Source organism: Apium graveolens, chromosome 3 (assembly GCF_009905375.1).
Source record: "Apium graveolens cultivar Ventura chromosome 3, ASM990537v1, whole genome shotgun sequence".
NCBI classification, from domain to species: Eukaryota; Viridiplantae; Streptophyta; class Magnoliopsida; order Apiales; family Apiaceae; genus Apium; species Apium graveolens.
Genome location: NC_133649.1, coordinates 150,337,317 through 150,362,345, shown reverse-complemented (window position 1 = coordinate 150,362,345; position 25,029 = coordinate 150,337,317). Strand labels below are relative to the sequence as shown.

Sequence of the window (25,029 nt, the reverse complement as noted above, 5' to 3'; positions counted from 1 at the left end):
GAGGTTTAGAATCTTCTTCAATCCATTAAATTTTAGGGTCTTGTGGGCTTCCCTCAAAGATTGGGTCATTGATGACAGCATCCATTTTTGCAATGTGCTCCTTATGAGCTTCCCTTTCTCTAATTGTAGCCTATATTTCAGCATCCACAGTAACATGACTCCCTTGAGTACTGTCAAGAATAGTCTTTTGATTTGCATTGCCTTCACCCTCACTTTGAGTGGGTGATTCTTGTGTGGCTGAGACTTTGTCAGCTTCATCTTCACTTTGAGAAGATGGGCTAAATCCCTTTTGTGGGGACTGAAGCTTGGACTATTTCCTTACATAAACTATTGTGTCCTCAGCTTTTCTTTGGTAGTTTTATCTAGACCAATTTCTCTAGCTATTTCCCTCACCCTTACATAAGAAACTTCAATGAATTTTGCTGGTGGGGAATCATGAATTATCTGATCAGGAATTGTGAGCACATCATCAGAAATTATCTGATAAGGAATTGACTGAGCTTTCTCAGGAACTGATGAGATGATGTCAGGATTTGCAATTTCCTGATTAAGAGCAACATGTGCTAGAACTTCAAGACTGTCTTTCTTTTATTGAGCTTGAATCTTGTTAGTTGATATCATCAATCTTCTTTTCTTTGTCAAAGAACTAAAAGCTTCAGTGTCAACTCTTTCTTTCTCTGAAATAACACCAGTAACCTCCACTGGTCTAGAAGGCATTTTAAACACAATAGGCCCATCACTTTCACTACCAGAATCATCCTCATCAATCAACCTAGTACCAACTGTTATATTTCTTTTCCTATAATTCATTATCTTTCTAGGTCCTGAAACCGTCTTACCTCCACCTTGTTTTCCCATAAATTTGGGTGATGGTGAATCAACCCTTGGATATGATTTGTCTCTTAGAAACATCAGACTTAACTAGTAGTTTGGATTTTACAACTGATTCCTTTTGAGAAGAATTAGAGATGATATGGTGTTTAGATTTGGTTGGTGAAATTGAAAAACTTGGGTCGGGAACATGGTTGGATGTGCCCTGTTCCACAGTGTCGTATGTGCCCTGTTCCACAGTGTCATGATTTATATATGAGTATTTATGTGGCATTTTTAAGAAAAAACACCCATATTTCCCTTCTAAACTTGTCTTTCATTTTAGCTAAATCAATCAAAGACTTTGAATTGATTTAAAAGATCATTAATAGTTCATCTTGCTCAAAATTCATATCAGGTAAGAGATATGTAAAAATCAATTGTAAAAATCTAATATAGCCAACTATATTTTCCTTATCACTCACCTAGTTATCAGGAATTAAAGAATTGTATTTCCATAGTCAAAGGCATGTCCTTTCAACAAATAATACCCTAACTGTAGTGAAGATAAAGGTAGAGCATCAAAGTTAGATACCTTATTGAGAAATGCTCTTCTTATACAGTCAAAGTAAAAATTCCATTCTTTTCTAAGCTTTGTCCTGAAGAGCTCCCTGGCCTTGGTAAATTCAGTGTTACATCCTATTTCTCTTACCCATTCAAACAAAGTGGCAGTTGGAGTCATAACTGGTGTCCTTTCCTCCAATTCAAGCAGCTTCAGTGCCTTCTCAATCACAGTGGCATTGATTTCATACTCTTTGTTATCATAAGTGAACAAAATCACTCCCCTTTCAATATTAACAGTAGAATTATCCCAAATTTGTATAACCTACTTAAACCAAACTCAAGACGGGGCAGTTAAAGCATAACCAATTTCACTTTGAGCTAGATAATCTTGAATCATCTTAAAATCATGGGAAATATTAGTGTCATGCAATGGAGCTCTAAAATTAGTTGCAGCTAAGGTCTTGTGATTAAAAACATACTTGGTGGCATTAAAAGTGGATACAAAATCAGTGGTGGCCATTTAAAAATTTAGGGATTTGTGATAAGAAACTTGAATTCAAAAATTTTTAGAGAGAAAGGAGAAGATAAGCAATTATGTATAATATGAATGTGAATAGTTTATCAGTTACTGATGGTATCAGTAAAAGACAGTAAGACAATATTACACATGGCATGTTTTAATTGGATGGAATTATTAGTGGAACAAATAATGTACAATTCTAGTTAATGATGCACGACTTTTAAGGAGCATATATGTGTTACTGCGCCAAATAACTAGCAATTAACCTTCCACATTGATCCAAATTACAAACATCTCTACAATTATGCACAAAAATCACTCTCAAATATACTTAAATAAATCAAGTATTAATCAAGAAAAATAATTGAACAAAATTATTAAATACTCACAATCGGTATTTCACATTATTAGGATTTGATTACCTCATCAGGATTTGACACATCAGGATTTGACATACCTCGTCAGGTATTGACTTAGTGTGTCAGGATTTGATGTGTCAGGATTTGACTGATATAGTCGGGATCTGAAAAATCATTTCTTCTCATAGATGATCATTCTAAGCTCATGTATTAACTTTCCAAAGGTTGCTTCTGGTAATGGTTTGGTGAAGATATCAGATATTTGTTGATCAGTTGGAACAAAGTGAAGCTCAATTGTTCCTTCCATGACATGCTCCCTGAAAAAATGATATCTGATACTGATATATTTTATGAGTGGGTGTTGCACTGGATTACCTATCATAGCAATTGGGATTTGATTGTCACAGTAGATAGGATTTTTTGAGTAAGACAATCCATAGTCCAATAGCTGATTTCTCATCCAAAGAATCTGAGCATAACAACTGCCAGCTTTAATATATTCAGCTTCAGTTGTAGCTGTAGATATTGATTTCTGCTTCTTGCTTTGCCATGTAACCAATCTACCACCTAAATACTGGCAGCATCCTGAGGTACTATTCCTATCAATTTTGCATTCTGCAAAATCTGCATCAGAATAGCCAACTAGACTAAAATATGATTCTCTTGTATACCAAAAACCAAGAGATTGAGTCCCCTTTAAATATCTCAGAATTCTTTTCACAGCAACCATATGAGGTTCTCTAGGCTTGGCCTGAAATCTTGTACACAAACAGGTTGCTTACGTAATATCTGGTCTAAGCCTGAAATCTTGTACACAAACAGGTTGCATACATAATATCTGGTCTATTAGCAGTTAGATAGAGTAATGAACCAATCATACCTCCATCTTCAATTACATCAATTTCATTACCTTGGTCAGGATCTAACTTTGTAGCGGTGGCCATTGGAGTTGTAGCAGTTGTACTTTGTTGCATATTAAATCTAGTCAATAGATTCTTTGTGTACTTAGACTGATTAGTGAAAATATCTTCATCAGTTTGTGTAACTTGCAATACAAGAAAGTAACTCAATTCTCCCATCATACTCATTTGCTACCTTGACTTCACAAGAGCAGAAAATTTCTTGCATAACTTGTTATTAGTAGACTAAAAAATAATGCCATCAACATAAATTTGCACCAAAAGCAAGTCTTTACCCTTATTAATGTAAAATAAGGTTTTATCAATTCTACCTCTTTTGAAACCACTTTCAATTAGGAATTTTGCAAGTATTTCATACCATGCCCTTGGTGCTTGTTTGAGTCCATATAAAGCTTTGTCAAGTCTGTACACATGATTTGGAAACCTTGGATCAATGAAGCCAGGTGGTTGTTCAACATACACTTTTTCTTCTAATTCTCCATTCAGAAATGCACTTTCGATATCCATCTGAAAAACCTTGAATTTCTTGTGTACAATATATGCCAAGAAAACCTTGATAGCTTCCAATCTTGCTATAGAAGCAAATGTTTCATCACAGTCAATTCCTTCTTGTCATGAATACCCTTTTGCAACAAGTTTATCTTTGTTCCTAATTATAGTGCCATATGAATCTGTCTTGTTTCTAAAAATCTATTTTGTACCAACAACTGATTCGCTCCTTGGTCTTGGAACAAGTTTCCACACTTCATTTCTCTTAAATTCATATAATTCTTCCTACATTACTTGAATCCAATCAGCATCTTTAAGTGCATCTTCTACTTTCTTTTGTTCCTCCTTAGAAAGAAAATTATGATATAGACATTCATGCTCAGTCGCACTTCTAGTTTGAATTCCAGCATCATGATCTCCAATTATAAGGTCAGGTGTGTGATCTTTTGTCCATTTGATAACCTTTGGAAGATCAGTTCTATTTTATGATGGTCCCCATGAATAGAATGTATCATTTTATTATAAAGCTCGCCATGTATCAGTACCGTCATTTCCTGATTGAGAAAAGCTTCCAGTTATAGACTGTTTACCAAATTGACCTTGATATTCAGTTGAATGATCATCTGTTGAATTTTCAGTTGATCCAGTATTTCCTGATTCCTCAGTATCATCAAGAATTGATCCACTAGAGTTATCACTTTATGTGTGTTGATGCTGCTCCCCCTCAACATGTACATCTCCAATAATCAGCTCTAGATCGAGATCAAGATTATTCATCAGGATTTGACTCATTGTCAGGATTTGACTCATCATCAGGATTTGATGAGTCATCAGGATTTGCATCAACTCCTGACTTGAGTTTTTGTTTGTAAAAACAAGTTCTTCATGAGCATCTTTTTTAAATCCAGGAATCTTCTTGTCATCAAATGAAACATGAATAGATTTAACAATTTTTCTAGTTCTCATATTGAAAACTTTATAGGCTTTTGATGCAGGATATCCAACAAAATACCCTCATCAGTTTTTCTGTCAAATTTTCCAAGCATTTCAGGATGTGTTCTAAGAACAAAACACTTGCATCCAAAGATATGGAGATGCTTTAAGATTGGCTTCTTTTCCTTAATCATTTGATAACGAGTTAATCCATGTCTGTTGATTAAAGTCAAATTTTGTGTGTAACAGGCAGTATTGACAACTTCAGCCCAAAAGTATGTTGGTAGATTAACTTCCATAAGCATAGTCCTTCAGCTTCAATCAGTGTTCTATTCTTCCTTTCCACAACTCCATTTCGTTGAGGTGTTCTAGAAGATGAAAATTGTTGAGAAATTCCCTTGTATCTGCATAAATCATCCATCTTGCTATTTTTGAACTCAGTCCCATTGTCACTTCTCAGAATTAACACTTTGTACTTTGAACCATTTTCAATCAGTCTCAAATGATCCAAATGAACATTTGCAGTTTCATCCTTACTGTGCAAGAAAAATACCCATGCATCACACAAATCTAGTATATTCATCAACAACAACTAGAGTGTACCTTTTCTTGTTGATTGACATGATATTCATAGGGCCAAAGAGATCTAAATGTAGCAATTGATATGGCTTTTTGATGGATGATTCTGACTTGCTTTTGAATGAGGTCCTTTTGTGTTTAGCTTGTTGACATGCATCACACAAACCATCGGGGGAGTAAAACATATTTGGTAGACCTCTCACCAAATATCTCTTCACCAATTTATTAAGAATATTGAAGTTGAGGTGAGAAAGCTTCTTGTGCCAGTTACAACTTTCATCTACTGATGCTTTGCTTATCAAACAGGTTTCAGGTCCATCAGTATTTGTATGAAATTTGGCATCATATATGTTTTCATGTATGTATCCTTTCAAAATAACTTTCTTTGTGACCTTATGAACTACTTCACAGTGAGTATCATAAAATACAACATAGTATCCTCTTTCAGTCTTTTGATTGAAGCTCAACAGATTGTGCTTCAGTCCTTATACCTGAGCTACATTTGAGATGATGACATTTCCAATAATTATATTGCCATATCCCAGTTTTTTTCCTACATTTCCATCACCATAGGAAACTTTCGGGCCAGCCTTCTCCTCATATTCTAACAATAGTGATTTATTTTTAGTCATATGTGTAGAACAACTACTATCCAGTACAAGCACATTCTTCTTGTTTCCCTGCAATCATAAATATGGAAATCAGTTAGCATTTTTAATAACCCACACTTGTTGGGTCCTTTTTGACATCTTATGTATTTTTGAAGCAGAAGACTTCCTGTCAGTATTTGAGCCATCAGGATTTGACTCATCAGGAATTGTTCCATCAGGATTTGATCCATCAGGATTTGTCCTGAGAGTTTTAACTTTATAAGATGCATGCACATTCAATTTAGCATTTATATTTGAAATATCAATTTTATTGAATTTTGGTAAATGATCATAATTGTTGTGATACAATCTATGATAATATTTACATGTGTAAATAGAATGCCAAATGATACCTCAGTGAAAATAAGGGTTCTATGCTTTGTAAAATACTGATCTACCATTAATATCAGACTCAGAAATTTTAGTGGCTTTCTTTTTAAACTTCTTACAATCAATAGAAATATGATTAGTATTTACACAGTTAAAACAAGCTTTTTTAGGAGCACCAGGAATGTCCTTATAATTATTTGCTTTATTTATTCCCTGTTTTCCATTTCTACCTCTTTTTGCACTAGATTTGTGAGTCCTAGCAGTCACTTCACAAATTTTCTTTTCTAGTTGATTTTTATTGAGGAAACCTATATTTTACCTTTCTTTTCTTTCACTTTAAATTGAACTTTCTTTTTATTAGAATTTTTAGAGGTAGACCCCTACGTCATAAATTGACTTTATTCCATTTTCATAAGTACTGACAAATTTCACGGTGTGTGGTGTTATTAATAACTTTATTGATATTCCTATCAGTAAATTTATTATAACCTACACATTCTCTCCAATTTTTGTCACTAATGAAGTTATGAACTTTTCTTCATGAAGTCATCCATGTTTTTAACACTTCTCTTTCTTTTTCAAGAGTTTCCTCTAGCATGGCATACTTAATATTTATATGAGCTTCATTATATTGAGCCATTTTACAGGCTTTTTCATTTTCCTGCATGCATAATAACTCAGCTTTTAAGTGATCATTAAATTTTTTTAAGTTCTTTATTCTAAACAATTAGAGTGTCATTTTCAATTGACTTATTCTTGAAATTAACATGCAGAGAATATAAGGAAGTTTACAATTCAGGCATGTTATTAGTATCAATAGGGAAACCAACTGACAATACCTAATCAGTTCCTGACACATCCTCTCCATGAGTTTCCATGAGTGCATAACATTCTTCATCATTGTCAGTTTCTGATGTGTCCATCCAGTCTTTGTTGGAGTTTGATGTGAACAATGCCTTTCCAGTTGACTTGGGTACTTAGTAGCTAGATATCCCCTTTCATAGCAGTTATAGCAAGTCACCTTAGCCTTATCAAACTTCTTTCCCTTGGTGTATTGTCCCTCATTCTTTCTAAATTTGCCTTTGCCATCACAAGAGTACTATCTGTTAAAACCACCCTTTCTTTGTGGTTTTGCAAACATCATTCTTTTAAATCCTTTCACCAGCATGGCAGCCATTTGAACAACTTAAGGATCATATAATTTAATCTCAGAATCTTCATTAGTATCTGCGCCAGGATCTGATAATTCATCAACATCTGACTCTTCCACAATGTTCCTTGTTCTTGTCCTTTCACTCATCTTTTCCTTTCCTTTATGAATTTCAGCATTTAGAGCCACAACCTTCATTTTTTGACCCTTCCTGTTTTTCCTATGTTATATCTCCAAGTCACGGGTTTTCAACATTCCATAAACTTCATCCAGTGTCAGTAAATTAAGATCATTTTGATGCCTGATTATAGAGGCTTGAGTATCCCATTCTTCAGGAAGAGCTCTCAGAAACTGGGTATTTGAGTCTTCCCTGTCATACTCTTTTCCAACCAATGATAGATCATTTAGCAGCGTCAGGAATCTATCATAGATGTCGGTAATTGACTCATCAGCCTTGGCATCAAACTGTTCATACTCTTCCACAAGAACAACTCTTCTATTCTTCTTTATTTCCATTATACCTTGGCATTGTGTCTCCAAAGAATCCCATTTCTCTTTTGCAGTCTTGCATGAAATTACCCTATTTGACATCACATTATCCAAACTGTTATGGAGTATGTTCCTGACTTTTGCATCCTTGAGCATTGATGCCTTTTTAATATCTTTCCCTTCATATTTTTCTTTCATGATATAGTGTTAAGGAATAGTTGGTGTTATGGACACAATCTTCTCAGGATAAGGAGGTCATTTGTTGATGATGTCAACATATGCATCATCAATAACTTCAAGAAACATCAACATCTTTACTCTCCATGTAGAGTAATCAGCTTTCTTCAGGATAGGAAAATCCATGCTTTCATACTTACTTCCAGACATTTTTGATCTTTTTAAATTAACAATTAATTTGACTGCTCTGATACCACTTGTTGCCTGGTGAAGTTAATTGTTTAAGGGGGGGGGTTGGATATAATTAACTAACAAATCGATTTATCACAGAAGTAAAGTAATGATAGTAATGAACAAATGAATCAAATAACAGTTTATATTGAACTTTTATAAATTGTTACAAAACTCTCTCAAGAACAATATTCTTAAGAGCTGTTAGGTTATGAATAATATTCGAGTTATGCGCATCACAAAGTGATAACCTATTATGTGTTTATATATCACACAACTACACAATGAATCTCTATTAATTACAAGATATGTTACGGTCTAAATTATCTAGTTTCTATACATATCTAAATCAACAACTACAATCCTATAAATCAGCAGATTCTGATTTATCTCGTAGCTGTGACTTATGCAGTCATACCTAGACAGTCATCATATCCTGATGCATATCCTGACTACATCAGATCCTGACGCTTGACAAATCCTGACTATCAAACAGACCCTGACTGGCTTCACATCCTGACGACTCTGTCGGATCCTGACTCCATAGCAGATCCTGATTTTCTAACATAAATAATTTCTAACAGTGATCCCGATACTTAAATATAAATACCAGTCAATGCAAATATAAAAATAGTACTACTTAAAGACAAATAGTGAAAAATTTATATTAGTGATTTAAGATAGTATTAAAATATTATTGAAGTACAAATTATCTTTTTATTCCTTAACTTTTAACTTAAGAGCTTAAATTTTATAAGCATGAGCTTATAAACTTGCTCTAAAATGATTAATAGTTTAAATATTCATGTTATGTAATTATTGAATGGTGGCTTCTCAAATTAGATTATTGGTTTGAATAACTATATTATGTGACTGTGAATGCATTTTTGTTATTATTCAGTTTGTAATTGAAATGATTTAGTTGTTACGTAGTTTGGTATACATTTTGAGTTGAATATAATTAGTGATATTGATGTTTAGTGGTCAAGTGAATGGTTACTGCAGTTTCTTGCAATTTTATTTATTCTGAAACCTAGAAAATGGATCGAAACGGGTTATAACCAACCATTTTTTTCCATTAAAAATTCTAGAAAATTGACCATAACATAACACAACCAACAACATTTAATATAAAACTGACGGTCTCCTTCATCATGTGGTTGGCTGTGAATGTTTGGTACTTCTACAAACCCAACTGTCACAGAAAGTTAACTTCATTCAGTTTTATTTATAATCAAAGAAGAAACAGCGTTGCTTCTATTGAACCCAAAAAATAAGACGTAATCCAATTATTGTTTTAATTTTTTTCTGACAAACTCAAAAGCAAGCACAACTATTGTATAGTTTATTTATTTGTGTCATGTCACCTATATAATTGAACCCTCTATTGTAGTCGATTTTATTGTTGCCACATCATAAAATTATGTCATTTAGTTGTTTGAAATAGTTATAACTGAATTTACTGTTATTCCCAAACAATGCAATAAGAATTACAGAAGGGGGGTTGAATATAATTCTGGCTCCTTTTTGATTTATAAGACTGTTCTTACTTAATATATATAAAAGTGTTTAATTTTACAAGAAGTTCGGAATAAAACTTGAATAGAAATCAAAACACAAAGTAATAAAATACAAAGCTTTAAAACTTTCTGGTGGATTTGAAATTATCAACCAGAGATATATATTAGTATGAGAACTCTGTGATGCTTGAATAGCACACAGCTGCTTACAAGTGAACTTTCAAACTTACTGAGAAATTCTTAACATATATAGCTTTTTTTTCTATCTCTCTAAAAATAATGCTTACTCAGTTCTTAGTTCTACTTGCTACACTTGGTTTATATATTCCCAAGTTACATGACAGTAAGACAAGATAATAAGACAAACTATATCTAGTGTAACTCCATGTTATTTCACTACTTTATTCCAGCATCTTTGAATATCTTCATAATTGCATGAAAATGGTAATGCTTCTTTGTTCTCTAAAACATGTAATTAGGCTGCCACATTCCATTTGCAAACACCCGACGCATGTGTCTGTGTTGTCACTGTCAACTGCTCTTTTTGAATTATGATCATCCGTCGGGACCATGTTAATCATCCATCGGGAGCCTTGTTGATTACCGTCGGTAGTCTTTGTAGATCATCCGTTGGAAGCCTTTCTGTCACTTGACTCCATTTCACTTATACAGAATTACAAGACATCTTATATTTACAATTAGCCAACCTATTCTGTATATCAATCTAGTAGTTAACATGACTTAGAGAATCCTACAGAATCTACTAGACTAAACATTGTTGTTTGCAGAAATGTGCTGCAATACTTATTATTACATAAGCTACACTCTCGATGGATGTTCAGTTGTCATCCGTCGGGACTATAAAGATCATTCGTTGGGACTATATTAGAACATCCATCGAGGGCTATAAAAATATTAAGTTAAATCTACTAAGGTGTTTTATTTAACTTATCATCAAGTTCACAACATATTGCTAACAATCTTTCCCAATTTATGTCTAATGGATTATAGCCATAAATTAAGGGAAACTTGATGATAACAAAATACCCTAAATGTACAGATTGAATAATAGTAGATGAAACTAGTAAGTGCTACAAATTATTAAAAATTGGAAAAAGTAAAGTGTACAATGAGTTCTCACAATCATTATCAAGGTGCTCCTCTAGTCTAAGCAGGTGTTTTCTATTTCCTTGATGTTCTTGATTTCTTCCCAAATTTCCAGTTGTTTTCTTCTATTTGATTTTGGAGCTACCTGTGGAATTCAAATTCTTCAGCATTTGACAGATCTAGCTTTTCTTGCATTTATAGTAGAGTCTCATTGCTTGAGATGCTCAAATTGTCATCCAATCTGAAGAATCTTCTCACACCTTTGTCATCCATGAATTCCATTAGCCAGTAAGGCCTCATGTGCAATGTACTTCCTGTGAAGGGAATTGTTAGATTTCTTGGAAGTGCATTTGAGGCTTTTCTGCTCCTCAGTTCTTCTATCTTCTTTAGAACCAATTTCTTGGATGTCACATTGAATCCGAAATTCTTCTTGAAGGATGAGAATATCTTTATCAAAACATTACAACTTTCTTGGAGAATTCTGTGAAGAGGCCATATGATCTCTCTACCACCTTTGTATTTGAATATCAGTCTTTCAGGGAGATGTCTGTGAGCATCAATCCCTCTTACTTCTTCCAATTCATCCAAGTAGAGATTTATATATAAAAATTCCTTGATGTCACAAATATATAGAAGATCTCCCTTATTGACAGTTGGTTGAGCTTTGGCTAAGGTTTTGATTCTGAGAGTCACAGGCTTGATCTTCTTGATTGCTCTTATCTTTGTCTTCTTTGCTTTGTTGAAAATTGGTAAATTAAGCTCAGGTATAGGCAAACTTTCCCAGTCTATTGGCTCATCATTGGGAATTATAGGCTCACCATGAAAATTCTTTATTGGATCCACCTTAAATTCCTCATGTACCACTGAGGGCTTGGATGTTTGAGTTGAAGTTATAGACTGTTTGGGAATGTAATCTTCCATTTCCTCATCACTGAAGTCCAATTTTCTTTTGGAATGGAGCTTATATCTGAACTTCCTTTTCTGTTGAGGTTCCTTGTGCATTTTCTTATCCCGATCTTCAGCTACTACATGTTGCTTATTAGAGATTTCAGTTGCAGCTTTCACAGCTTGAAGCTTGGCTACTATAGCGGCTTGCTCTTTCTTCTGTTTGAGCTTCTTAGCATCTAAAACAACTTGTCTCTTTTCTTGCTTGATTATTTCTTTTTCCTCCTTTTTAGCTGCTGCAAACTGAGGGTGTCCAGCCACCATACAGATCTCTTTCCCATTCCTATAGATTTGGGCAATTCTTTTCTTTTGTACTGAATCAGTTGGATCTTTCAAGAATGCAATGAACCTTGCCAACAGCTTCTTTTCATCTAGTTTTGGAGTCTCAAACATGAGATCCAAAGGATTCTTGTTTTATGATTTTGGATAATTCCTTTTAGTCTTCAAAACCAGGTTGGCTTTAGGAGACTTAATGCATGAAGTTTGGCCCTTTTCCAAATAACACAGACTCATTTCATTCACAGAAAATTGCTTGAGTTGAGAGTAGTGATGAAAGATCTTGTCTGTTTTTTTTATCTGACCAAATTTCTTTTGAATTTCTTCATCAATCTTCTTCCATTTATCATCTAATTCCTTTTCAGTTGCTGCAACATCAAGCTTTTTGAAATCTAACTTTGAATTCAACTTAGCAGCTGCTATCTGGATCAGATCAATGCTGTCCAAACTGGTCGCTTAGGGTAAGTATTTTCTGGAATAATTACCTGACTAACTTGTATATTGAGCACACTCTCCCCCTCACTTGTTGGCTCTCCTTGACTAACTGCGACTACTGGATCTTTCTCCCCCTTTTTGTTAGCATCAAGTTGAGTGAAGGTAGAAGTTTGTGCAGCCACTAGCTTTTGAAGCAACCGAGTTTGTTGAGCTTGATATAAATGAATTACAGTGAGAGAGGCTTCCACTGATTTTAGTCCTGTATCCAGGGAGTCTGCTTTGGTTGCAAGATTAGAGTTTTTCCTCAGTTGTCTGTTGATGTCAAGCATGATTGTGTTTGGAAATTTAGCATCCAATCTCTCAAAAACATCTTTCTTGACTTGAATAATCTCTGTCCTAAGTGCAGTGACATCCAGATTATGTTGGAGAGGTTGAATTTGGCGCAGTTGAAGAGAGTTGAGATGTGCTTGAAGAAGCTTCTTGGTGTTAGCATTGGCGGTGGCTTGAAGAGCTCTCTGAGTTTGTTGAATGATATGAAAGAGAGTAGTCTTGAAGTGCTGATCTTGAGGTAGGGCCTACTTATCCCCCTATGTTCATTAGCTCTTCTTCATTGTCATCTTCATCTCCAAAGTAGTCTTCAGAACCACCAGTTCCATAATCAACATCATCACCAGTTGTGGGAGGCATGGCTGAGATTGCATCTTTGGCTCTGATGGCATCTTTGGCTCTTTGCATGGAGGCTGTTGTATGCACCAGATTTAGCATTCTTTCTGCAGCCACATTATCCTGTGTAGTTAGAGCTTGATATGCTGCCACAGGGTGAGTAAATGCCCCAGCTTCATAAGAAATAGAATCTAAGACAACTTGATATTCTTGCTGAATTAGTTGTTTCTTTTCAGCCTCATTGACATCCATTAACTCACTTACAATGGGCTCTTCCCATTCTGCTGTACCTGCTTTTCTCTCAATTTCTCTATGTTCTTGCATCAAGGGCTCCCCTTGGCTCACCACCCTCACACCCTCACCTTCACCTACTAAGATGGAACTCCCCTTACTCACTTTTTCCAGACTGGAAGAAATAGTCTGCAGTGTTTCTCTCATTTCCTCTCCTTTTGCCTGAGAGCAACTCAGCCTCTCACTGTGTTCACTCCCTTCCCTCAAACCTAGGAGTGATTGTACAACCACTAACTCATCTACACTTGAAACAATTTTTAAAAATTCAGCTTGTGTAATGAGTACCAATGGATGAGGAACATCCATCGGGGTAGTAGTTAGAATAGCCGACGGATGACTGTTGTTAGGCATATCCGTCGGGATACAATCACTAACCGAAGGATAAACAATATCCACCGGTAAAGAAGAAATAATAGAGTTTGGAGTGAAAACTATTGTGGAATCTGTGCAGATTGATGATAATTTTGGCACAGAAGTCTCAATAGTTCCTGAAAGGATTGGCAAGTGAGCCAAAAAATCATCTAAAAGATGATGCTCACTTGCATTGAATTTTGGCTTCTCCAACAGAGTTAAAGAATGAGAATCAAGGATTGATGTGTTGATCATATCCACATCTAGATATTTGGTGGGAGAGTTTTGTGTGTGTGGTGCTTCTATTATTAAAGATTTTGGTGGTGACTCCATATTTATTGGAGCCACATCAAACTGAATTTGAGATGGTGCAGTGACTGAGTCTTGAGCTGCAGTTTGCACTGTGTGTGATCCCTGTGCATCCCCAATGTGTTTAAATTTCTTCTTTCTGGCATATGTTTGGGGTGAGCTTGTGTCCCTTACCCTCTTGTCCTGTGCTCTTGGCTGAGAGCTTTGTTTAATAGTCACATCCTTTTGGGAGGATGCAACTAACAATGAGCTATTGTCCTTATTAATCGCTGCAGTTTGTTGGGAAACTGCAGTGTGGCTAGGCTGAGATTCACTCACCTCTCCAACCTTATTCTTAGGGTTTTTTATGTTCACCCTGTTCCTCACCTATCTTACCACCCTTCACACTCCCCTATTTGGTTTTGGTAGATTTTGAAACTTGCATCTTTTTAGAGACACCAGAGTGTGGTTTCTTTGACTTGGATTTTGAAGATTTAGGTTTTGTGGATTGGGTATGCATATGTTTGGTCATATTCACAGATGCCATTGCCACAGTTGAAGGCAAAGAAATAGGTGGTTAAGAAGTAGTGGTAGAGACAAATATGTTTATCTCACTTACCTGAGGTAATTCCATGATAGGCAAATAGACAAGGGGCACCTCTTTGTGGTGATCAGCCCTGTTCAATTTTGAAATCACTCTTCTTTCTTGAACCCAACAATTTAGTTCGTTCGTTGGGTTCTCAATTACAAGATTCTCACAAATATGGTTAGCAATAATCATTAAGAATCTAGCATAATAAACATTTTTAGATCTCTTCTTAATTTCCCCTAACTTGTATCCTAACTCAAACAGGATGGCATCACTGAAATTGTAGTACTTATCAGTAAGAAGCATGTAAAGCATGTTAAGCATTGTAGTGTTGATAGAATCAAAGTTACTTATTTTACCAGAGAACACTTTGGTAACTACATCACACAGATAACTCCACTCTTTTCAAAGACCTAGTCTCCTAATATCACTTAACTTAGTGGTAGGAAGTGCATAGCCCATAGAACTAAGCAAATTAACTATATCAGCATATGTGTATGGCTTAGTAGTAGTATTATCAGGAATTTTAAAGCATGCTTTGATAATATCACTGTTAATGCAATGTTCTTTACCTTTAATGGAGAGAGTGATGGTTTTGTTATTTGCTTGGTACACAGCAGTAGTCCACATCTCTTCCACAACTTCATAGTAGATTGTGGGTGATTCCAGCATGGCATAGCTAAGCTTGTATCCTTTCACAAAATCCATCATTTTGTGATAATCCTCAGATGCTGGAATCTCTTTATTCACTAGTGCCACAAAGTTGTTCTTCTCATATATGAATCCAGACTGAGACATGATTTTTACTACTGGTGCCATTGTTAAAGCAAGGAAATTGCAGAAAGAAAGGGGTTTTGCTTTGAGAGAGAAGAGAACAGTTAATTGCAGTAGGGAGAGATAAAAGAAAAAATAAACTGAAGTTAGGCTTTTATGTACTCTCAAATAAAATGGGATAAAAATTAAAGGTAAAAATTAAAGACCCAATGAGAATTCCCCAAAATAGCCGTTTAAAAATAAAATAAACTGTCAAAATTCTATCAATTATTCGTCGTGATATACTTACAGACTGTAAGTATATCCGATGAATAATGTTCAGTACTGTTAGGAATATGTGTATTAGTTTGATTATAAGTTCAGCAAAACACTTAAGTAGAAATCTAGTGTTTGTAGCCTCAACGGATAAGACCATCTTGGCTATCCGTTGAAGGAGTAGCCTTACTTAGCAATAAGTTTGGTATTGTAGCACATCTCACTCTCTGGTTTCAAGCTGTAATTCTTAGATGTTGTTAGGAGATAATCAGTCATGTTGACTACTAATGGATGTACAAATAGGAGGGCTAATTGTAAATATTTCATGCCTTGTAATTTTGTATAAGTGAAGAAGTGTCAACGGATATTGAAGACCTTCAACGGATAAGAAACTAAGCTTCAACGGATGTCTCTAACGCTTCAACGGATAATATCCATCAACGGATAAGTGCTTCAACGGATAAAGCTTCAACTGCTAGAGCATCAACGGATAAAGCCATCAACGGATGAAAGCTTCAACGGATGCACTGCTAGAGCATCAACGGATAAAGCCATCAACGGATGAAAGCTTCAACGGATGCTCAGTCTCATAGCAGTTGATAGTGACAGTTAACAAAGCTGACAGAGGCACATGGATTGACAGAGATGTGGTAGCCTATTTCAGGAACAGCAGAAAAAGCAGCCGTTTTTAGTCTGGTTCAAAATGGAAAGTCAACAGATAATTCCATATTACACTAGATAAAAATGGAACAGAAACAAGTGGAGAACTATTGTCTTATTGTACTTTATCTTTGTCTTCACTTGTAAACTTGGTGTTATATAAACCAAGTAGTAGCTAGTAATTAGAAGCGAATTTTCCCTGAGCTGTTTAGAAATATCAAGAGAGAAAATCATCTAGTTTATACTAGGAAGCAGCTGTGATTTAGTTTTGAATCACAGATTTTCTGAAATAACACATCTCTGGTGGAACAACAAATCCACCAGAAAAGTTTTTAAGTTCTTTGTGTTCATTACATTTGTGTTTGAATATATATCTGTCTGCATCAGCTCCAAGCAATTCACACACATTTGATCACTCAAACACTTAGTCTTACAAACTGCTCAAAACTTGAAAAAGTTTTGAGATTTACATTCAACCCCCCTTCTGTAAATCTCATTGTTAGTCCACTGGGAATAACAATTGGTATCAGAGCAAGCTCTTAACATACAAAGAGTTTAAAGATCTATTCTGCTAACATCATGAGTAAGAAGGATATTGGTGTAAAGATTCCAATCCTGGAAAGAGATAACTATCATCACTGGAAGGTGAAGATGCATTTACATCTTCTCTCTCAAGATGAAAGCTACATCAACTGCATTGAGAATGGTCCTCACATCCCACACAAGGTGGCCACAGCTGCTACTGCTACAGTTGCTGTTGGACAGTCTATTCCTAAGCCAAAGGCAGAATGGACTGTTGAAGATATTGAAGAGGTCCACAAGGACAAGAAAGCCATGAATATTTTGTTTAATGGCCTGGATCAAGATATGTTTGACAATGTCATCAATAGCCAAACTGCTAAGGAAATTTGGGATACTGTGCAGCTTATCTGTGAAGGCACTGAGCAAGTTAGAGAAAACAAAATGCAGCTTCTCATTCAACAATATGAATATTTTCATTTTGAAGAAGGAGAATCATTGAATGATACATTCAACAGATTTCAGAAACTATTGAATGGATTAAAGCTGTATGGGAGAGTGTACCAAGTCAAGGACTCCAATTTAAAATTTCTAAGGTCTCTACCAAAGGAATGGAAGCCTATGACTGTTTCTCTAAGAAATTCTCAAGATTATAAGGACTTCACACTTGAAAGATTATATGGAATTTTGAAGACTTATGAACTTGAGATGGAGCAAGATGAGCTGTTGGAAAAGGGAAAGAGAAAAGGAGGATCAGTTGCACTTGTAGCTGACAGTGAAAAAGTTGAAGCCAGAAATGAGGAAAAGACAATGCCAAGTCTCAAAATTGGCACAAGCAAATCAGAATCAAGCAAGGGTAAAGAGCAAGTTACTGAGGATGAAGACAATTCCAGTCAGGATGAATCTGATGATATTGATGAACATCTGGCCTTTCTGTCCAGGAGGTTTGCAAAGATGAAGTTCAGGAAAAACACAAAGTTCACTAAGCCAAACAAAAACATGGTGGACAAGTCAAAGTTCAAATGTTACAACTGTGGCATTAGTGGACACTTTGCAAATGAGTGTAGGAAGCCAAATTCTGAGAAAAAGAAATTTGAGCAAGTTGATTACAAAAGGAAGTATTTTGATTTGCTCAAACAAAAGGAAAGAGCTTTTCTCACTCAAGATGATTGGGCAGCAGATGGGGTAAATGAAGATGATGATGTGGAATATGTCAACCTAGCCCTGATGGCTAATTCTGATGAAAATGAAACTAGTTCATCAAGCAACCATGTAATTACTACTAATCTCTCTCAGCTTTCTAAACATGAATGCAATGAAGCCATAAATGATATGTCCAATGAATTATATCATTTGCGTGTTTCTCTTAAATCACTAGCTAAAGAAAACACTAGGATCAAAGAAAATAATGTGTTTTTAAGTGATAGGAATGCTGTGTTAGAGAGTCAGGTAATTGAGCTTGAAAAGATTAAACTTAAATGCTTGACGGTTGAGAGTGAACTAGAAGAAGCTGTTAAGAAAGTAGAAATTCTTTCTAAACAGTTAGAAAGTGAGCAAGAGGTATTCAAGGCCTGGAAAACATCTAGGGATGTTGGTGTTCAAATTGCCAAGGTTCAGGGAATTGAATCATTCTGTGAGTGCCTGGAAGAAAAACAAAAAAAAGTTAGAATTAATTGATGGATTGTCAACGGATGTGGAATCAACGGATGATGAAAGTTATCCGTTGAAGGAAGAAAAGGAGCATCCGTTGAAGGCTCATCAATTAAAACAGGCAAGTTCTTTTAAAAATAAAAAGAATGATTCAACTCTCAAGAACTTTGTCAAAGAAGGAGCTAGCACATCCAGAGATGTCAGTAAGGTGAATATAGGACACATGACTTTAGATCAGTTGAAAGATAGGCTTAAGTTGGTTGAGGATAAGAAGGAAACTAAAAGAAAATCTAAAAGAAATGGGAAGGTGGGGATCAATAAACATAACAATTACTCACCTGATAGGTATGCTCCTAGAAAAAGCTGTGTACATTATAAAAGTGTTAATCACCTATCTGATAATTGCAAATCTGTTAAAAATGCTCCCATGCCTTCAAATCCCTCCATGTCTAACATGTCTATGTCACCTCTGCATGCTATGCCTGTTATGTCTCACCAGAATCCCCATGCACATTTTGCAAACATGCCATACATTAACAATCCTTACTTTACTGCATTTAGTATGCCTCAAATGCCATACAATATGCCTATGTGGAATAACATGTTTGCATAACCTATGCCTTATCAAATTCAATCAAATGTTTTAAATGATTATGTGACTAACCCTACACTTCAACCAACCACATCTGAGACCAAGGTTGACCCAAAGTTACCTAAGTCAAAAGATGCAGGAGGAATGAAGTCTAGGAAAAAGACTAACAAGGCTGGACCCAAGGAAACTTGGGTACCAAAATCAACTTGATTGATTTTGTTGTGTGCAGGGACAAAGAAGGAATCTATGGTACTTGGACAGTGGTTGTTCAAGACACATGATAGGAGATTTCACCCTGCTCACAGAGTTTAAGGAGAGAGCTGGCCCTAGCATAACCTTTGGAGATGACAGCAAAGGATTCACTATGGGATATGGCTTGATTTCAAAAGAAAATGTCATCATTGATGAAGTTGCATTGGTTGATGGTCTCAAACACAATTTATTGAGCATCAGTCAACTATGTGACAGAGGGAATACTGTTTCCTTCAATTCTGAAGCCTGTATTGTCACAAGTAAAAAGGACAATAAAGTGGTTCTAACTGAAGTTAGAAAAGGAAATGTGTACTTAGCTGATTTCAACTCTACAGATGCAGAATCCATTACTTGTCTTCTCAGCAAAGCAAGTCCAGTTGAAAGTTGGCTATGACACAAGAAGCTGTCCCATTTGAATTTCAAGACAATGAATGATCTAGTCAAAAAGGACTTAGTTAGAGGAATGCCTCTAGTGGAATTCACAAGGGATGGACTGTGTGATGCTTGTCAGAAAGGAAAGCAAAAGAAAGTGTCATTCAGTAAGAAGCTTGAATCTGCAATTGATGAACCACTGCAACTTCTACACATGGATCTTTTTGGACCAGTCAATGTATTGTCAATTTCAAGGAAAAGATACTGCCTAGTGATTGTAGATGATTTCTCAAAGTTTTCATGGGTTTATTTTCTTGGATCAAAGGATGAAGCTAGTGAAATCATCATCAATTATATCAAGCAAGTCAACAATCATCCTGATTTCAAAGTAAGGAATATTAGGAGTGACAATGGAACTGAGTTCAAGAATTCAACCATGAAGATGTTCAGTGGAGTAAATGGGATCATGCATGAGTTCTCAGCTCCAAGAACTCCACAACAAAATGGTGTGGTGGAAAGGAAGAACAGATCACTAATTGAAGCTGCAAGGACAATGCTTGAGGAGTCAAAACTCCCAACTTATTTTTGGGCTGAGGCTGTTAACTGTGCATGTTACACTCAGAATATTTCTCTAATCAATCAAGCAAAATGCATGACTCCCTATCAATTATTCAAGAGAAGAAAACCAACTTTAAACTTTCTACATGTCTTTGGTTGCAAATGTTACATCTTAAGGAATCAATCTGATCACAAAGGAAAGTTTGATGCAAAGGCTGATGAAGGAATATTTGTTGGTTATTCTGCTGGAAAATCATATAGGGTCTACAATCTAAGAACCAACATTATCATGGAATCTGTACATGTTGTGTTTGATGATAAAAAGATTGATGGACTAACAGATGAGGGACATCATGAAGGACTCAAATTTGACAATATTGAGATATATTGTGATGATAGTGAAGATGAGAATGATGAAGAAGGCATCTCAAGAAGAAACCAGAGTCTGCCTTTGGATAATGCACATAATGCTGCATCCGTTGAAAGTCATAATTCAGCTTCCGTTGAAAGAAGCAATGCAGTATCCGTTGAAAGACAAAGTGCATCATCCGTTGAAGTTCATAACGAAGCATCCGTTGATCACAGTCTGTCAACGGATAATCAATTCACCTCATCAGTTGATAGAACTCCCAATTCCTTTCAAAGGATCAGCAACTCAGGGGGAGTTTCAACAAATCAACATTCTATCTCACATCATGACAATACTGAGGAAACCTCATCAAGGGCTAATCTACCACCTCAAAGGAAATGGACCAAGAATCACCCTTTTGAACTGATCATTGGTGATGCTACATCAAAAGTACAAACTAGAAGGGCTACTCAAGATGAATGTCTGTATAGTAGTTTTCTATCACGGGAGGAACCTAAGCGAGTGGAAGAAGCTCTTTTGGATCCAGATTGGATTTTAGCAATGCAAGAGGAGCTAAACCAATTTGAGAGGAACAAAGTGTGGAAGCTGGTACCCAAGCCAAAGAACAAGAGTTCTATTGACACAAAATGGGTATTCAGAAACAAGATAGATGAAAATGGCATTGTCATAAGGAATAAAGCCAGATTGGTTGCCAAAGGCTATTCTCAACAAGAGGGAATAGATTTTGATGAAACATTTGCTCTAGTTGCAAGACTTGAAGCCATCAGAATCTTTCTAGCCTATGCAGCTAATGCCAATTTCAAAGTCTATCAGATGGATGTCAAGAGTGCATTTCTAAATGGGGAATTGGAGGAAGAAGTTTATGTAAGCCAACCTCCAGGTTTTGAAGATCCAAATTTTCCAGACCATGTGTATTATTTGTTGAAAGCACTCTATGGACTAAAGCAAGCACCTAGAGCCTGGTATGAGACTTTATCAAAGTTCCTTCTAGATAATCACTTCACAAGAGGTACTGTTGACAAAACTCTCTTCTTTAGAAATGTTAATGGCTCTAAGATACTTGTACAAATTTATGTAGATGATATTATATTTGGATCTACAGATGATAAACTTTGTAAAAAGTTTGCTAAATTAATGCAAAGTAAATATGAAATGAGCATGATGGGAGAGCTAACTTACTTTCTTGGTTTACAAGTTAAACAAGTTAGTGGTGGAATTTTCATTAGTCAAACTAAATATATTTATGATCTTTTAAAGAAGTTTGACTTAATGGATTGTTCACCTGCAAAAACTCCCATGGCCACTGCCACCAAGCTTGAATTAAACAAGGCTGAAAAGTCTGTGGATATTACAAGTTATAGAGGCATGGTTGGCTCACTTTTATATTTAACTGCCAGTAGACCTGATATTATGTTTTCTACATGTCTCTGAGCTAGATTTCAAGCTGACCCTAAAGAATCTCACTTAGTGGCTATTAAAAGAATTTTCAGATATCTCAAGGGGACTCCAAATCTAGGAATTTGGCACCCTAGAGAGTCTGGTTTTGATCTAATTGGCTACTCAGATGCAGATTATGCAGGTTGCAAAATAGACAGGAAAAGCACAACAGGCACCTGTCAATTTCTAGGAAACAAGCTTGTATCATGGTTCAGCAAGAAGCAGAATTCTGTTTCCACATCAACAGCTGAAGCTGAATACATTGCAGCTGGTAGTTGCTGTGCACAAATACTGTGGATGAGGAACCAGTTATTTGACTATGGTATAACTGTTGACAAAATTCCAATATTTTGTGACAACACAAGTGCCATTGCCATTACTGAAAATCCAGTGCAGCACTCAAGAACCAAGCACATTGATATCAAGTACCACTTCATTAGGGAACATGTGATGAAAGGTACAGTGGAACTTCATTTTGTTCCAAGTGAAAAGCAGATTGCAGACATATTTACCAAGCCACTTGATGAATCAACATTCACAAGATTAGTAAGTGAGTTAGGTATGCTTAACTATTCATAATCTGGTCATCTATGTAATCTGTCTTGTAGCCTGAAATGAATTTGCTGCAAGAACAAAGTTGGCTTTAATCAAGACTTATCCTATCAACGGATATTCCCTATCCGTTGAAAGCCAAAATTGTTCTATCAACGGATATTCATTATCCGTTGAAAGACAAATACATTTCTGGTAATTTTATCCTTCAACGGATAAAATAGTGTTGTTCATCAACGGATAACTATTTACCTTATCCGTTGATGTGTCACGTCAGTGAGTCACAGCCGTTGATTCTTTTACTCAACCGTTGATACAGATATACAGTGTTGTATGTATTTGTATTTACGGTAGTTTTCAGAATTTCTACAGTTTCATTTACTCCTGAACGGCTATCACTTACTTAAAAGTATATTTAATTATTTTATTTGTGTTTTAATTCAAGAAAGTATAAAAGCCCAATTGAATTCTTATTTTCACTTTACGCTTTCTTGCAATTATCATTCTCTTTCTCTCTCAATTCTCAAGTTCTTCTCTGCAACCTCTACTCACAACAATGGCACCAGTAGTCAAAATTATGTCTCAAACAGGATTTATTTATGAAAAGAATAATTTCATAGTCTTGGTTGAAAAGAAGGAAGCCCATTCTGATTATCACAAGATGTTGGACTTCATCAAGAACTGCAAACTGAGCTATGCAATGTTGGAAGCCCCAACCATCTACTGTGAAATGATTGAGGAGATTTGGACAACTGCAGAGTTCAACTCCACAGATATGACTATTGCCTTCTCTCTCAAAGGTAAGGACTATTGCATTAATTGTGATGATTTACAATCTTGCTTTAAGTTGCCTGAGAATAATGCCATGACACCACACACTGATAAAGATGTCTCTGCTATGCTAGATTTCATAGGCTATGCTTTTGATTCTGCTAGTTTAGGTAGTATTAGAAGGAAAGGCCTTAGGAAATAATGGAGTTTTCTTGGAGATGCCTTTATTAAGGTTTTCTCTGGGAAGATTAGAAATTTTGATGCTATCACTTCATCTCTTGTTAATATGCTCTATATGCTAGTTTCTGATAGGTACTTTAATTTTAGCAACTGTGTTATGCTAGAATTAGGTTCCAGATTAGGTAACAAAGCTAATAGACCACATAACATCTACTTTGCTATATTCTTTATGTTATTGACTAACCATGTTGCTGAAGGTTTGGTTATATCCAATGAGAATAATAAACTCAAATGCTGGGCACAAGAGAAAAGGGTCCTTGCAGACCTTTTGAGAATGAACCTCAACAGCCAGGTGCCATTGGTATACTTGCCAATCATGAATGCACCACAGGTAAGTGAGGTAAATGTTTCTATAACTCCTACTATTTCCAACCCCAATGTTTCTTTGCCTTCTAGTGTGGCTATGGAACCTGTGTCATTGTCCAAACAGGCTCCTACCAAAGCCACCAAATCTAAAGTTTCCAAAGTCAAGTCAAAGAAACCTACCTCTGTTGTTTCTCAAAAGACAATAGTTGTAACAACTACCATAAACCCTGAAGGGAGTGAACAGGGTGTGAGTGGTGAGGGGAGGGGTGAACATCAAAAAGCCCCCCAGGATAAGGTGGGAGAGGTGAGTGGTACCCAAACCAGCCAAGCCACAGTCTCTCAAAAGACTGTAGTAGTTCAAAAGGAGTCCAGCACATCCCTAGTTGCATCCTCCCAAAAGGATGTAACTATTGAAAATAGTCCCCAACCAGGGACACAGAACAAAAGAGGGAGGGACACTGAAGCTACACATTCACCAATTCAAGCCTTTTCAAGGATGAAGAAGGCCAAAACCCTAGTTTCCACACAAGGGACACACACAGCACAGATTCATCCACTAGTATCTGTGCCTTCTCAAATTCAGCTTGATGTGATTCCAGCAAATGTGGAATCACAGCCCCATTCTCTCAATATAGAAACACACCATTCCTCAAACTCTCCAACACCCTCTCTGGATGTGGATATGATATTCACATCAATTCCTGATTCTCCCTCATTAAAACTCAGGGAGGAGCCCCACTCAAAACCTGGTGATCATCATCTTTTAGATGATTTGTTGGATCATCAGCCAATTCTTTCAGATGTAGTTACAGAATCTGTGTCACCACACTTAAAATCAATCCACACAGATTCAATAATTATATCACTTTCTATCTCTACATCATTTCCTTTTTCAACGGATATCTCTCATCCGTTGACAAGTGGTTGTTCTTCAACGGATAAGCTTAACAGCAGTTATCCGTTGATACCATCAGTTTCTACTTCAACGGATACTCCCTATCCGTTGATGGCCTCTACACACTTAACAAAAACAACTCCAACTGTAGAGGACATGA

The 25,029-nt window shown here is 36.0% G+C and overlaps 1 protein-coding gene across 1 annotated transcript; it reads right to left on the bottom strand.

Annotated features, from left to right (window-relative positions):
• Nucleotides 1-7,529: 7,529 nt before the first annotated feature.
• Nucleotides 7,530-7,991, bottom strand: LOC141714633 (uncharacterized). The gene has a single exon (XM_074518141.1). The coding sequence runs from the start codon at nucleotides 7,989-7,991 to the stop codon at nucleotides 7,530-7,532; it is 462 nt and encodes a 153-aa protein (XP_074374242.1).
• Between the last annotated feature and the right edge of the window lie 17,038 nt (nucleotides 7,992-25,029).